The 12,282-nt window shown below is 32.8% G+C and overlaps 2 protein-coding genes across 2 annotated transcripts; one reads left to right on the plus strand and one right to left on the minus strand.

The window, feature by feature from the left end:
- Nucleotides 1-7,364: 7,364 nt before the first annotated feature.
- LOC108752125 lies at nucleotides 7,365-10,575 on the plus strand. Its single transcript, XM_018492759.1, has 4 exons — nucleotides 7,365-7,380; nucleotides 7,588-7,727; nucleotides 8,304-9,234; nucleotides 9,384-10,575. Exons 2-4 carry the CDS (start codon nucleotides 7,608-7,610, stop codon nucleotides 10,460-10,462), a joined length of 2,130 nt encoding a protein of 709 aa, XP_018348261.1. The 5' UTR covers nucleotides 7,365-7,380; nucleotides 7,588-7,607; the 3' UTR covers nucleotides 10,463-10,575.
- A 214-nt stretch (nucleotides 10,576-10,789) lies between these two features.
- LOC108752133 (39S ribosomal protein L13, mitochondrial) lies at nucleotides 10,790-12,225 on the minus strand. Its single transcript, XM_018492777.1, has 4 exons — nucleotides 12,066-12,225; nucleotides 11,798-11,921; nucleotides 11,182-11,336; nucleotides 10,790-11,086 (listed from the first exon to the last, which is right to left on the minus strand). The coding sequence occupies exons 1-4, from the start codon at nucleotides 12,087-12,089 to the stop codon at nucleotides 10,853-10,855; spliced, it is 537 nt and encodes a 178-aa protein (XP_018348279.1). The 5' UTR covers nucleotides 12,090-12,225; the 3' UTR covers nucleotides 10,790-10,852.
- Between the last annotated feature and the right edge of the window lie 57 nt (nucleotides 12,226-12,282).

Raw genomic sequence — 12,282 nt, forward strand, 5'->3', positions numbered from 1 at the left:
AGAAATGTTGAAAATGTAATTTTTAACGTATAATCTAACGACAGGGTCGAAAACGCTTCTTTGACTAACTATACACAAACTTTATTATAGATTTCTTTAAAAAACAAGATTATAATAATTAAATGAAAACATGAGCAATTAAGAGCCTAAATTCACAGTAATTGGAGCGATTACATCAACATATATTTCTCAGTACTATATTTATGTAACAAATACCGAACATTTCGGCTTAATTCAAGCCAGCAGTCAAGTTTTATTATACTAGACTGCTCGATATTTGTTATATATATGTAGTACTGAGAAATATATGTTGATATAATCGCTCCAATTATTGCGAATTTAGGCTTTTAATTGCCCGTGTTTTCATTTATTGTTTAATTTTTATCTCAAGAGCCCAAAATTATAATACTTAGAAAAATTACGATTGTAATGATTACAAAAAGAATTCGAATAGGATAATGCACGCATAATACACGATGCTGGTTATATAACATCACAACCTTCTCCAACTCAATTCCTATCTTCACCTCCGAAGCATAACAAAAAGTTATGCGGATGAACCCTGGAGAACTTGAGCAATTCAGCTGGAGATTGGGTAACCACCCTTAGTGGAAAGCAGAATCAGAGAAACTGACAGCTGACGAAAAAAGAAGAAATAATCTTCCGATATAAGGGGATTGAGCTAGGGGCTAAACAACCCATTCTCTTAAAAAAATATATGTTACGAAAGCTCAAGGAAATGGAACTAGACGGATAACTAACGACAAGGCAAGGGAAAGACATAAAAATTGAAACGTGGAACACCCGTACACTATATAGGACAGGAGCACTGAGGATGCTCGTCCAAACACTGGATAACTAAAGGGCGGACTTAACTGCATTGCAGTAAGAAATGCGATGAATTGGACAAGGAACAATTGAGAGACGGAAGCATACAATTTACTATAGCTATGATAAAGAGCATACGTAGATTTTTTTCAAAAGTTTTGAAAAGCTTGCTCAGCTGCGAGCTTTGACTGTTTCTGTACATTCCTGCGTCCAAGAAGTCAGAGAGGGACCTTTGTTGGTGCAAACCACACTCAGAAACCGGAATCAATTCTTCCTAAAATTCAAGGGAGAGTGTACATTAAAGCTTTTTGATACCAAGTCAAAAAAAGGTGTTATATTGGATAAGAAGATCATCGGGACTAATAGAAATCTATCGATTGAGTAATAATGCTAGCGTTATCAAGAAGATACTGCTTAATTTCAGATCACTGGAACGGAGTGAGCATGATCTTATAAGAAAAGACATTGGCGGTTTTGACAAAGCAGTAAACCTGAACTTCAATGTATTTATTATGATTGGTCGATTCGCTTACTTCTTAAAAGTTTTTTTATGTGCTATTGCCTTAAAAGAATTATTAAGTGCTAGTTATTTATGCCCTCGCAAAGGATGCGAGGGCATAACACAATAAACTAGCGGCAGCATTCGGCTGGGAGACTCTCTATAAGAGATAGTAAGCATTAAGATTACCTAGAAGAATAGGATCATGATCCTCTATGAAAGAAATGAGATTAGAGAGTACGCGATGAAGATAAATTGGGGTACCTGAATACACCAACAGGATATTATACGTTAACAAGATATGAATTATTGAGAGAAAGGTGAATAGCCAGGGGTTTAAACGAACAATCTAACTTATGAAACGTAAGATCCAGGATAGAGTAAGTGATTGCGAATTAATACTAGGGCTGCGTTCCGTTGCATGCATAATGTGCATGAGGTATCATTTTATCCTTGTTGTTCGTAGATTGTTATACCAGGATAAAATGATATATCATGCGCATTATACGTGCAGTCTCTAACACGCCTCTTTTATCTACAGAGTTTACGTCGTCGCGGAGTCAAAACCGCGTATACGAAAATCGGGACTCCCCTTAATGCATATCCCAACAAGAAAGATGACATCAAGGGATTCAATCATTTTCTCAATATCGGCCTTCTTACTGAGGCAGTTTTAATATAGAAAAAGTAGAGATCCAAGATCAGCAAGAGTATTGTAGATGTAACGCCGCCATTAAGATTTCAGAAAGTATTAATATTTGAAAAATTGAAGAATGATGAGAATATGATAAAGTACTGAATCGAGAGCTCTTAAAAGAATTCGGAATATTGTTCACCAGTTGATAGAAAAGAGAGGACAGAATATGAATGAATTGCGATAAGTTAGATAATGAAGAGTCAAAGGTTATGGAGAAAATGGCGATTGGGTAAGGGGTGAACAAGAAGAAGAGAGCATGGGAGCATCGAAGGAGGGAAGGGGAATGTATGAAAGAAAGAATTGGAAGAGAGAGGGCCATCGGGGGAGAGGAAGTGGGATTATGGGAAATGAATTGAGAGGCTCAGGTTGAGTAATCTTTCATTAAGAGTGTACAGTAAAGAGTTATGACTTGTAGATCATGGAAATCATTTCTGAAATTTCTAGAATAGTAATTGACGGAGCTGCCTTTACTAGTATAACAGAATCTAATGTTTATAGATAAGGCTAAATTATGCTTACTGATAAAGATGAGCAAATTCAGGAGGGGTACCCAGAATATCCTGAAGATTGAGAATTTGATAGGAATAAGGGTCGCGAAATAGAGCACGAGAAGAGTTGCCTGATGTAGAGAAAGAGAAAAACTTGTTATAAGGATTGAAAAGGAGGAAGAGTTAGGAACTACACCGGTACGGGCTTCAAAGTAGAACATTTCAGTGGCCGCGTAGGCGTAAATCTATTTCTGGCGCACATATACAGGGAACTTTGGAGAAGAAGGAAAGTGCCCCCACCCCTCTCCTCCGCAGTCGCAGCACAACAGGGGATATCTACTGGCGGGAGCATTTTTCCGGATGTTCAGGATGGCCGTATCAAGCGCAGCATGGTTTCCCTTTACAATTAGCACTTACATATTGCCGTATCAGAGGCACGAAAAACACATGAGAGCTCTAAGAAAATAGGGGAGAAAGTTAATAAGCAAGTAGGATACCAAACGCAGGAGGAATTGTCCGAAATTTAACCATTATGATGCGCGAGGTAGTAAAAACCATCTTGCCATTCTTATGTTTATAAATGCTTGACGGATAAAATCTTATAAGATGAATCAAATTCCTTGAGAATATTATTTTCGGAAATATCTAGAACATTTTTTTTATTACGCCGGTGCGCATGATATAAAAGGCCGGGATGGAAGCGATGAAGCTATTTTTTTTTTTTTAGTAAAGGATGATCGAAGACACGGTTAGCAGTCGAGAAATTTTTTAAATATATTGCTACCTTATTACGTCCGGAGAATTTAACGGTAACATCATTGCCAACAATTCGCGCCATTACTCGAGCGACTGTAATAAACCCAACGGGAATCCTCGCCACCATCATCCGGAGCATGCTATACGAAAACAACAAAGAGAAGATCCCTGGATCTCTCTCGCCATAAATAAAGCGTTTGTCGCGAAGGTTATTACTAGAGGTTTGTAAACTGTGATAACTGCGATCTTTGTTGGGGATTCCCCCGCAGTAGATCCATCATCGTGAGGACGCTTAAATGTGCGTATCATCTCGAAGGATCCCTTCTGCCGTCAGAGAAGCCTCTGCAAAAAGGGAAAATGAGCGGAGAAAGAGCCCGCTATTTCATAATGTTACGACAAACACACGTGGACACCCACATGATTGTTCTCAGACGATAAAAAATTATCCAAGTCGGAATCGGAAATGATGGGAAATCGCGAGCGGTTACGAGTCAGTGAGGAAGTAGAGTAATTCTCCGACCTCATCCTTCCCGAGTATTTTGTTGGAATTGAATTAAAAGATTTCTACTCTTAAGATAAAAGACGTGCCAATAGGAATTACGAGAGATCAGAGAAATTAATATAAATCCATTAAAACTAAGTCGAAATGAGTTCGAGTGTAAGTTTGAATCTGTGAATCACTCTCTGATTTCATTCTCGCTCTTTACTATACGCTTCCAACAATGTAACTATGTTGGCTACCTTATATATGCCACGATAGAATATGGATGCTCGCATTATTATAACAAACCAAATTTATATCCACATATCTCACAATTATATTCATAATATATATCAAATTCATATATAAACTTATATAAATATAAATTAAAATTCACATTAAAATTTAATTAATTCCATTTCTATTCAGAAATAAAATTAAAGGAAGATAGGAAATCAGTTAAACAATGCTACAAATATCAATTAATCTGAGTAATTAGCATTAACATAATATTGATTTCCTTATTAGTCTGTTCTCATAAATATTAATCAAAATTAACATAAGTTGTTTCCTGCTGTATTTTTCTAAAAATAAGATTTAAAAGAAGAGTCATAAAGATTAATTAAAAATAATTCTTCTTAATTGCCTTTACAAAAGAAACAAAGTAATTATAACAGATAAATCTTATTTAATGTTGACAAATATTTCCAGGTTTACAGAAGTTTAAACACATTTTTTTATTAATATTATAATGAACGTTTACGAGTAGAGTCTGTAGAATTCGCACTCACCGTCACGTCGAGCTTTCTTGACAACGTGAAACTAGCTCGCGGCAACATCACGAGTGAAAACTGAAAATTTATGAATGAACAGTAATATACAGCTGGTCGATAGAGCCACCCCGCATGCCCTCGGGCCGACCCACCCTTGGCGTAGTAATCAATATAGTGGAAGTTAGGACGTTGAGGGGTACGGCAGGCGCGCTAAGTCCATTCAGTAGAAGCGGCAGGTCCTGCTATTGATTGCGTGGGCAGCTAAAAGGGATTCCCCCACTTTCGGCCATTCAACGAACCGCAGCAGCCTGTGGGGGTAGCAGGAGTAAGCTAGGGGTGAGAATCCTGGAGAGGTGGATGATGTGCATATGTATTTGTATTCGTGTACATGTGTGTATGTGCATCGTCTGCGCATATGTGTACAGTTTGCGCAAGAAATGCCTTCCAATCTTGTTTTAGTATTACATGTAACCTCCTTGGTTATTTCCACGTTCATTAGCCGTAGTTAAACGGAAACCAACCGGAAATACGCGAGTTTCTCCAATCGCTATAGGCTGGTGTCTGGTCCGGTTTGTCTGATTACAGCAATGGAATTGGAAACGACCGACAAGGTAAACGCGATGATCTCGCCAGTGGATGTAATATCATAGAATTAGGAGGCATTTCTTGCGCGAACTGTACGAGAAAGTGAGTAGAAGTAAGTAGTGTAGGCGGAAAATGAAGAAGGGGAAATAACATTTTCTAGGAGAGTTAGCCAGGGCTGGGCGTAATTTTTGGGCGCTATGATTTTCGTGGTAGGTTCTAGAAAAGTGCACAAATATCTTAAATTTTTTAAATATAATTTTCCTGGTTTAATAAGTTGGAACTAGGACAGAAATAACTGATCCTTCTTTAGTTTAAAAACAAAATCCAAGGCAAATGTTCAACATATAAAATGTTCTCCAAACAGAATTTGTTTAAATAATTATATTATATATAATTAATTTATTTAACAAAACTTATTTAAATAATTATATTATATATAATTAATATATTTAAATAATATTGAAATAAAATGAATTATTTCTTTATCCTAGAGGCATTTATTTGAAATGTGTACTCAATTATTGTAATCAACTATTGATTAAATGTGTAACGTAATATAATTATAATTAATTTTTTCTATCTTATTTAATACGTCCGTATGCTTATTATGTACCTATAGTTTATTGAATGAATATCAATTTTATTCTAATTTTATTACAATTTTTACTATATTTCGGAAAAAGATGATTAAATTTTTATGACCATTGGTTTATGACCATTATTGTGCAAGATATTTTATTTTCAGAGCCTAAGTATGTACTGTGTGTTGTATTAACATATTGGTCAATTGGTTAAATTATTTTTAAATGTAATGTCTTTTCTAGCAGGTATTTATATATTTAGAAAATTAATCGATTGATCACATTTTATAAATATGCCTTCTTTAGGAAATTTTACATTTATAAAATAACCATCATCTGACTAATATCTTGATGCAACATGCGGTATGTATGTACATTATGCTCATTAATAATTCGAAGGATCATAGTAGCAGCTCTCTGGTAGCAGTCTGACTTATCGGCCTTTACCCGCTGGGTCGATAAAAACGCATATGATGCATCATTTATCCTCGTTGTTCATTGAAGAATAAAAAAGGATAAAATAATACCTTATGCGGTTTATTCAGAAACCGTGGGTCAATAAATGCGCACGCATTTCGAAAAAATGTACAACAGAAGAGACTATATTGGGCGGTATTCATATTTATTTCAAGACTGTCTTAAGTAATGTTTTAAGACGTTAATACAACCCTCTGATTGATTCGTGACTTCTTAAGATTGTACTTAAGACGGTCTTGAATATAAGATCTAACTATAACATATAATGAATATCGGCCATTAACAGTAATAAAAAAAAAATAAAAATATTAAATTAGGAAATCAAGAATAATTGATACACGAAGTATATTGATACAGTTAAAATTACTGTAAAATAACAAGCAATAATATAAAAAATAGAATAGTATTTTTGCAAAAAACTATTGGTCATGGTGCAATGTCAAATTAATATCTCTAAATAAAATCGTAATAAAAGTTTGCATTAATTATTTTGAATTCTTAAAGTGCTTATACAAAAACATTGAAAAATTATTTATCATTGTTTTTTCAAGTTTAATTTACAACAAAAAGTAATAATAAATGAAGTTGAATTTGATCACTTAAATAATAAAACTGTTATTCAAGAAAAATAGAATGTTATAAGCACAACTTTCATATATGCATATAGTTTGTTTAAAGTATAAATGTTAAAATAAAATTTATAAAAATGCGGATAATATCTTTAAAAATTACTAGTCACAAGACATTAGCATTACAAGAGATAGAAAACAAAATACAATCAACGATTCATTTGTTTTAATCTCTTTTATCTCGTATAATTATGGCACGCAATTTGGATATCATTCATCGTGGCCGCATTGTGGAAAATATGAGGCCTGTTCTTTTTAATTGAACTTTTGCACCCATTCATCTTTCTTCCTTTTCTCTTCAAAAGGAAAAAAGAAGAAAAATGAACTGGTGCAAAAGTTCAACCAAAAAGAATAGATCTACGGAGTAGAAAAAAGGAGACCAACCTCTTTAGTAGTCGATCACGAGAAAGTTCGGTTAACGCAGCGCGGTAGCGCATGTTCACATCTGCTCACATCGTATTGTATTATTTTGTCGTGACAGATTTCCTAACCTGAATAATCGTTAATTTTAACGATTAACATTTCGTGGACAGACGGAGCCGATGGGCTTTTTTTTACCAGATTCTTTCGTTTCTTGTAAAAGCATGTGAATAAGCCTTAATTTCATTGATTTTTGAGGGATAAACTGGTTCAATTGTATCTTGAAATAAGACGAAATTACAAGTGATCAAATTCACTAGAACACTTATAATTTCATTGGTCAACATCTAGTAAATTTACTCACTTTTGTAATTTTCACTCTATTTCAAAGATGCACAATCAATCTCCTCTGAATAATTACCGTTGGTTTTAGTAGCACGTGAAATTTCTTTTATGGAAACAGAAGAACTTTGTAGTATCAACATTTCTCCATTAGTGGCAAACTCATTCGCTATACAATGGTCACCTGATAATCACATTTCGATAATTACGGAAAAGGGTGTACACGTGCTTGTAAGTCATGTTTTTCATCATTTTTTCACATCACAAAGGAGTTAAAATCTTCAACATTGTATTTATATCTAAAGGGAAATTGAGCGATAAGTAAATCTCGCAATTTAAGCGAGTTTGATTTATCATATTTATATTGTGATATTTTTTATGTTTACATATAAAGTTGATTCTACAATGAGTCGGTAATCGGAAATCTTAATTAGAGTTCTGCAACGAATCGGTACTAGGAGGTCTTGAGCGGTCCTAATTTTCTACAATTAATGTTACCTAAGCTTTAAGTTTTAAGCTATAAGAAATTGATTAATCATAATCGATTATTTTTGTCACATTGTGATTAATTTCTTATGATTTGACTTAAAATTTAGATAACTTATTGTAGAAAATCCATTGCTTAAGAAATAACTTATTATAGAAAGCCCATTAGTTGTATAAGTTAACTGTTGGTCAACTTCACTAATTCACCAATAAGACTTCCTTAGGATTACTGACTCATTGTAAATCAGGATAATATGGAATTGTCTAAATACAGCAACTTTATAACTTAACAATTAACTTGGATTCAATATTGTTTTACAGGAGTTGCAACCTTCGCCTATGTCACCGAATCCAATTTTCAAGTTTTCCCGTTCTTTCATATATCCTTCAGACACTTTGCCAGCATATGCATTTAAAAGCGAGATAGATTCCTCAATATGGGATATGATACGTGAAGAGATCTATTCACTTCTTATGGATGATGTTATTACGCCAAAATTAGATGGAGTAATTGACAAATTTCTTAAAATAATAAAGGTATCATGGTCCCCTAAAAATTTAATCTCTCCTAGTCAATGCATATTAGCGATATTAAACTCAGCAGGTGCAGTTGAATTGTTGCATAAAGTTTCTAATAATTGGTATTCCATATGTGATATTTTGTCCCTTCGACTAAAAATGATAGAAGATGAAATCAAAGTTGATCTGAATAAATCCAATTTTCATGAGAATCATAGTGCAAGGATAGTTGAGAGCGTAAGGAAATTACAAGCTTGCTCTATGACATGGAGCAAACTTTTCAAAACAAAAGATACTTCCTTTGCATATTTTTCTGTAGCCTATTGTAATGGCGATATAGTTATTTGGAAGGTTTCCAAAATATCAGATTTTACGAAAAGCTTACAGCCTATATTTTTCGGATTAATACATTTAGATCATATATCAAAGATTAACGTATTATGTTGGATCACTATTAAGGCCAATGAACATCTGATTGTTGTTGGATATTTTGATGGTACAATATATGGTATAAAGTTAACAGATAAGGATAATAGTCTACAAATATCACTTGTACAAAAATATGTCGATTCTGATTGTATGGCAGTTAATTATTTACATATAATTCCTCAAGACGAATTAAATATAAAGATTCTTGCTGTCAAAAGTTCTTTTGTCTTGGTATTATGTATAAATACCACAGGAGAATTGAAAAATATGCGATACTTGCATGTACAAGGATTTACCATTACAGGTAAAGATTTTTGAGAATTATATTGCAATCAAATTTTACAAATATATTTTGTATTTTTCTATGTTTATGTTACATAAACGTTTTTTTATTAATTTTGGAAATATGTTACAATATATTATTTATTGTTATATATTTAATTATTTTTTCAGGCGTGGTTCCTATTATTGCTCAGCAATTCTTAATCTCTACACAGGACAGTCATATTTTCATTATTAATACATCAAACGATTTAGTTAGTATCAATATTAAAAGTCATCTACCACAGGCACGTGTTCAATATTTTGGACTTACTCATTCTCCAAATAAAGTAATATTTGTAAATTTAACTAGTCCAAATATGGTGTATGATCATCTAGTAACAAGAGAACCAAGTATAATGCATATATTCACTTTAAAAAGCAAATTTTGTGATCCAGTATCTATTATTAATAATAGTACAAATCTCGGAAATATCTGGGATTGTATGGAAATCTTCAGACTGAAAGCTATCAAGGCAAAAGATCCATGTACGATATTTCGCCCAATGTCGAAGAATCTTGAATCATTGTCACTCTACCAACTACAAGTATCAATGTGGATGACAGTAATAATGAATGTGTGCACAACTAAGAAGCCAATACCAAATATGGATCACATAAGAGAGAGTAAGATAACGGAAGCGCTTCCATTAATTTTTCTACATTCCGCTTGTACATATCTGGAAAAGTTAATGAAGAAGAATATATTATCGGAGGATCAGACGTTTACAGTGTTTTTATTAAGACAATATCTGGAAATATACAAAGGCATACCATCAGTTGAGCATTCAAAAAACAAAAATATAAATCAACGTATTCAAGAAATATTAAACATGACTACGTTCTATTCGAATCAAATTGAAAAGTGTAATCTATGTGGTGAAAGCATAGATGGAATGTGGCACGTCAGAGCGTGTCCGCGTGGTCATAAGCTACCTAGATGTTGCATGACGTTATTGCAAATAACGTTGTTGGAATACCGTGTCTGTCCGATATGCGGCCAAATCTTTCACCCATGCTTAGAAGACATATACGAGGAGCCGCAATGTCAGTTCTGTGATGTACCTATTTTGCGTAATTCGTATGATTTCGATGCAGAAAACTCAGAACTGTATGGAAGGAATTTATCATTCCCACGAATCAATGACACAATTGAATCAAGAGATCCAGAATCCGAAGAACCACCCGATAAACAAAAACAAAGTAAATGAAATACTTCACAGACTGTATTATTCTGTAATGCGAATGATGACGATAACGAATCAAATAGAATTATGGAGAAATGGGAGAAATTTTAATTGTGATATTTGATATTAATTTAATATACACATACATGTATATACTATGTTTTGCATTTGTATACACAATTATAATTACGTAAGTGTATATTATTATGTAATGGCATATTATTCCAGTTAGTAGAATATACCATTACGTATATGTAGAACTGACATTATTAATAATAAAAATTCTAATTTTACACCTGAAAGAGTAAATACTTTTCAACTTTCAACTGACTTATAGAGTTATGAAAGGTTTTGGTATTAATATATACAGTATACATATATATTATCTGGCTATATTATCATATAGTATTAAACTTATTTAAGAATATAATTTTTAGGATATCTTAAAAGTTGTGGGAAGTTATCTACTTCCGTCCGAGGAATATGATTTAGTCGTACAGGAACAATTCTTAGTTGTTTGATTTGATTACTAATATTTTTCAACATATCTTCAGGTATCTTTTCATCTGGAAATATATGTAATCTTTGCATAGTATGCCTTCGCATTAAGCTCTTCGGTAATGCCCTGTATACAGCTTTTTCTACAATCTGTTCCAATCATATACATATATTATGTTATGAAATAGCTAATAATATTTTACATTATTATGTGTGCATTTTGAAATCATGAGTAAATTAGTTACCAAAGTTGGATCCTTATGATGTAATTCCCATGCAAGAGTCCAAGTGGCACCTCCATGATATGTAGTATGATGAAAGTATACACGTTTTCGCCACTCGTCTCCGCATAAGGCAATTTCCTTGCTGTTTATTACTACTACATGATCGCCGCAATTGCCTATATAAAAATGATTAAGTATATATTAATAGTTATAAGGATATTTTTTTCTTTTCTAATAATTGCGATTTTTTATTTAAAAATTTATGTATAATTATATATCAATTTTACTTAATTCTTTTAAAAGCATTTTTTTGCATCTCATTCTGTGCATGAAGATTGCTATAAAAAAACTAATAGTTTATGAAATACTTCATATATTTATTTTATATAAAAATATATCAGAAAAAAAAATGTAAATCTTTTGAAGTAAATTAAATATAATTCCATAAATTTCTTCGAAAATATTGTCATTACTCTCCTTCCCTTTTGAATTATCTTTGTATAAATCATTTTTTTCTGATGGGGCAAAAGTTTTTGAGGAATAATAAATTTAAATTGGTATCCAAATAAATAATTATCTAAATTATATATAAAAGTATATATATATATATAAAAAAACTAACGATACTAATACTCACTTAGTGGATGATATATTGGCTTGTATGTTCCCAGAAGATAATGTTTTATTATTTCAGCACTCTTATATGGATCTTGCCATTTTGCATCGTAAACATGCCAAATACGGGCAAATGTACCCCAATGCTGAAAATAAGTCAAAAACAATTGTAAATTAGATTTTGAGACTACAAAAATAACCAAGTATGTTTATGACAAATACCTACAAATTATAAGTAACAAGTGTAAAGATTACAATATTATTATATGCAATATCAGTAAGACACAAACCTGTCCTCGTCGCGCGAGTGACATGATAACTTGTTACCAGTAAGCGTCTTTTTATTCACTTTTATAAAACTATTATTGGAAGTTGTCTCAATTCGAGGTTATGGACGCAAATAGATTAATATCAGAGAGAAATCTGAGAGTTGAGAGAGGACATGACGGCCCAAAACCTATAACCGCAAAATGCTGCCGCGCACTACCGCTCTCTGAAGAAATGGAT

Source organism: Trachymyrmex septentrionalis, unplaced genomic scaffold (genome assembly GCF_001594115.1).
Source record: "Trachymyrmex septentrionalis isolate Tsep2-gDNA-1 unplaced genomic scaffold, Tsep1.0 scaffold56, whole genome shotgun sequence".
Classification (NCBI taxonomy): Eukaryota; Metazoa; Arthropoda; class Insecta; order Hymenoptera; family Formicidae; genus Trachymyrmex; species Trachymyrmex septentrionalis.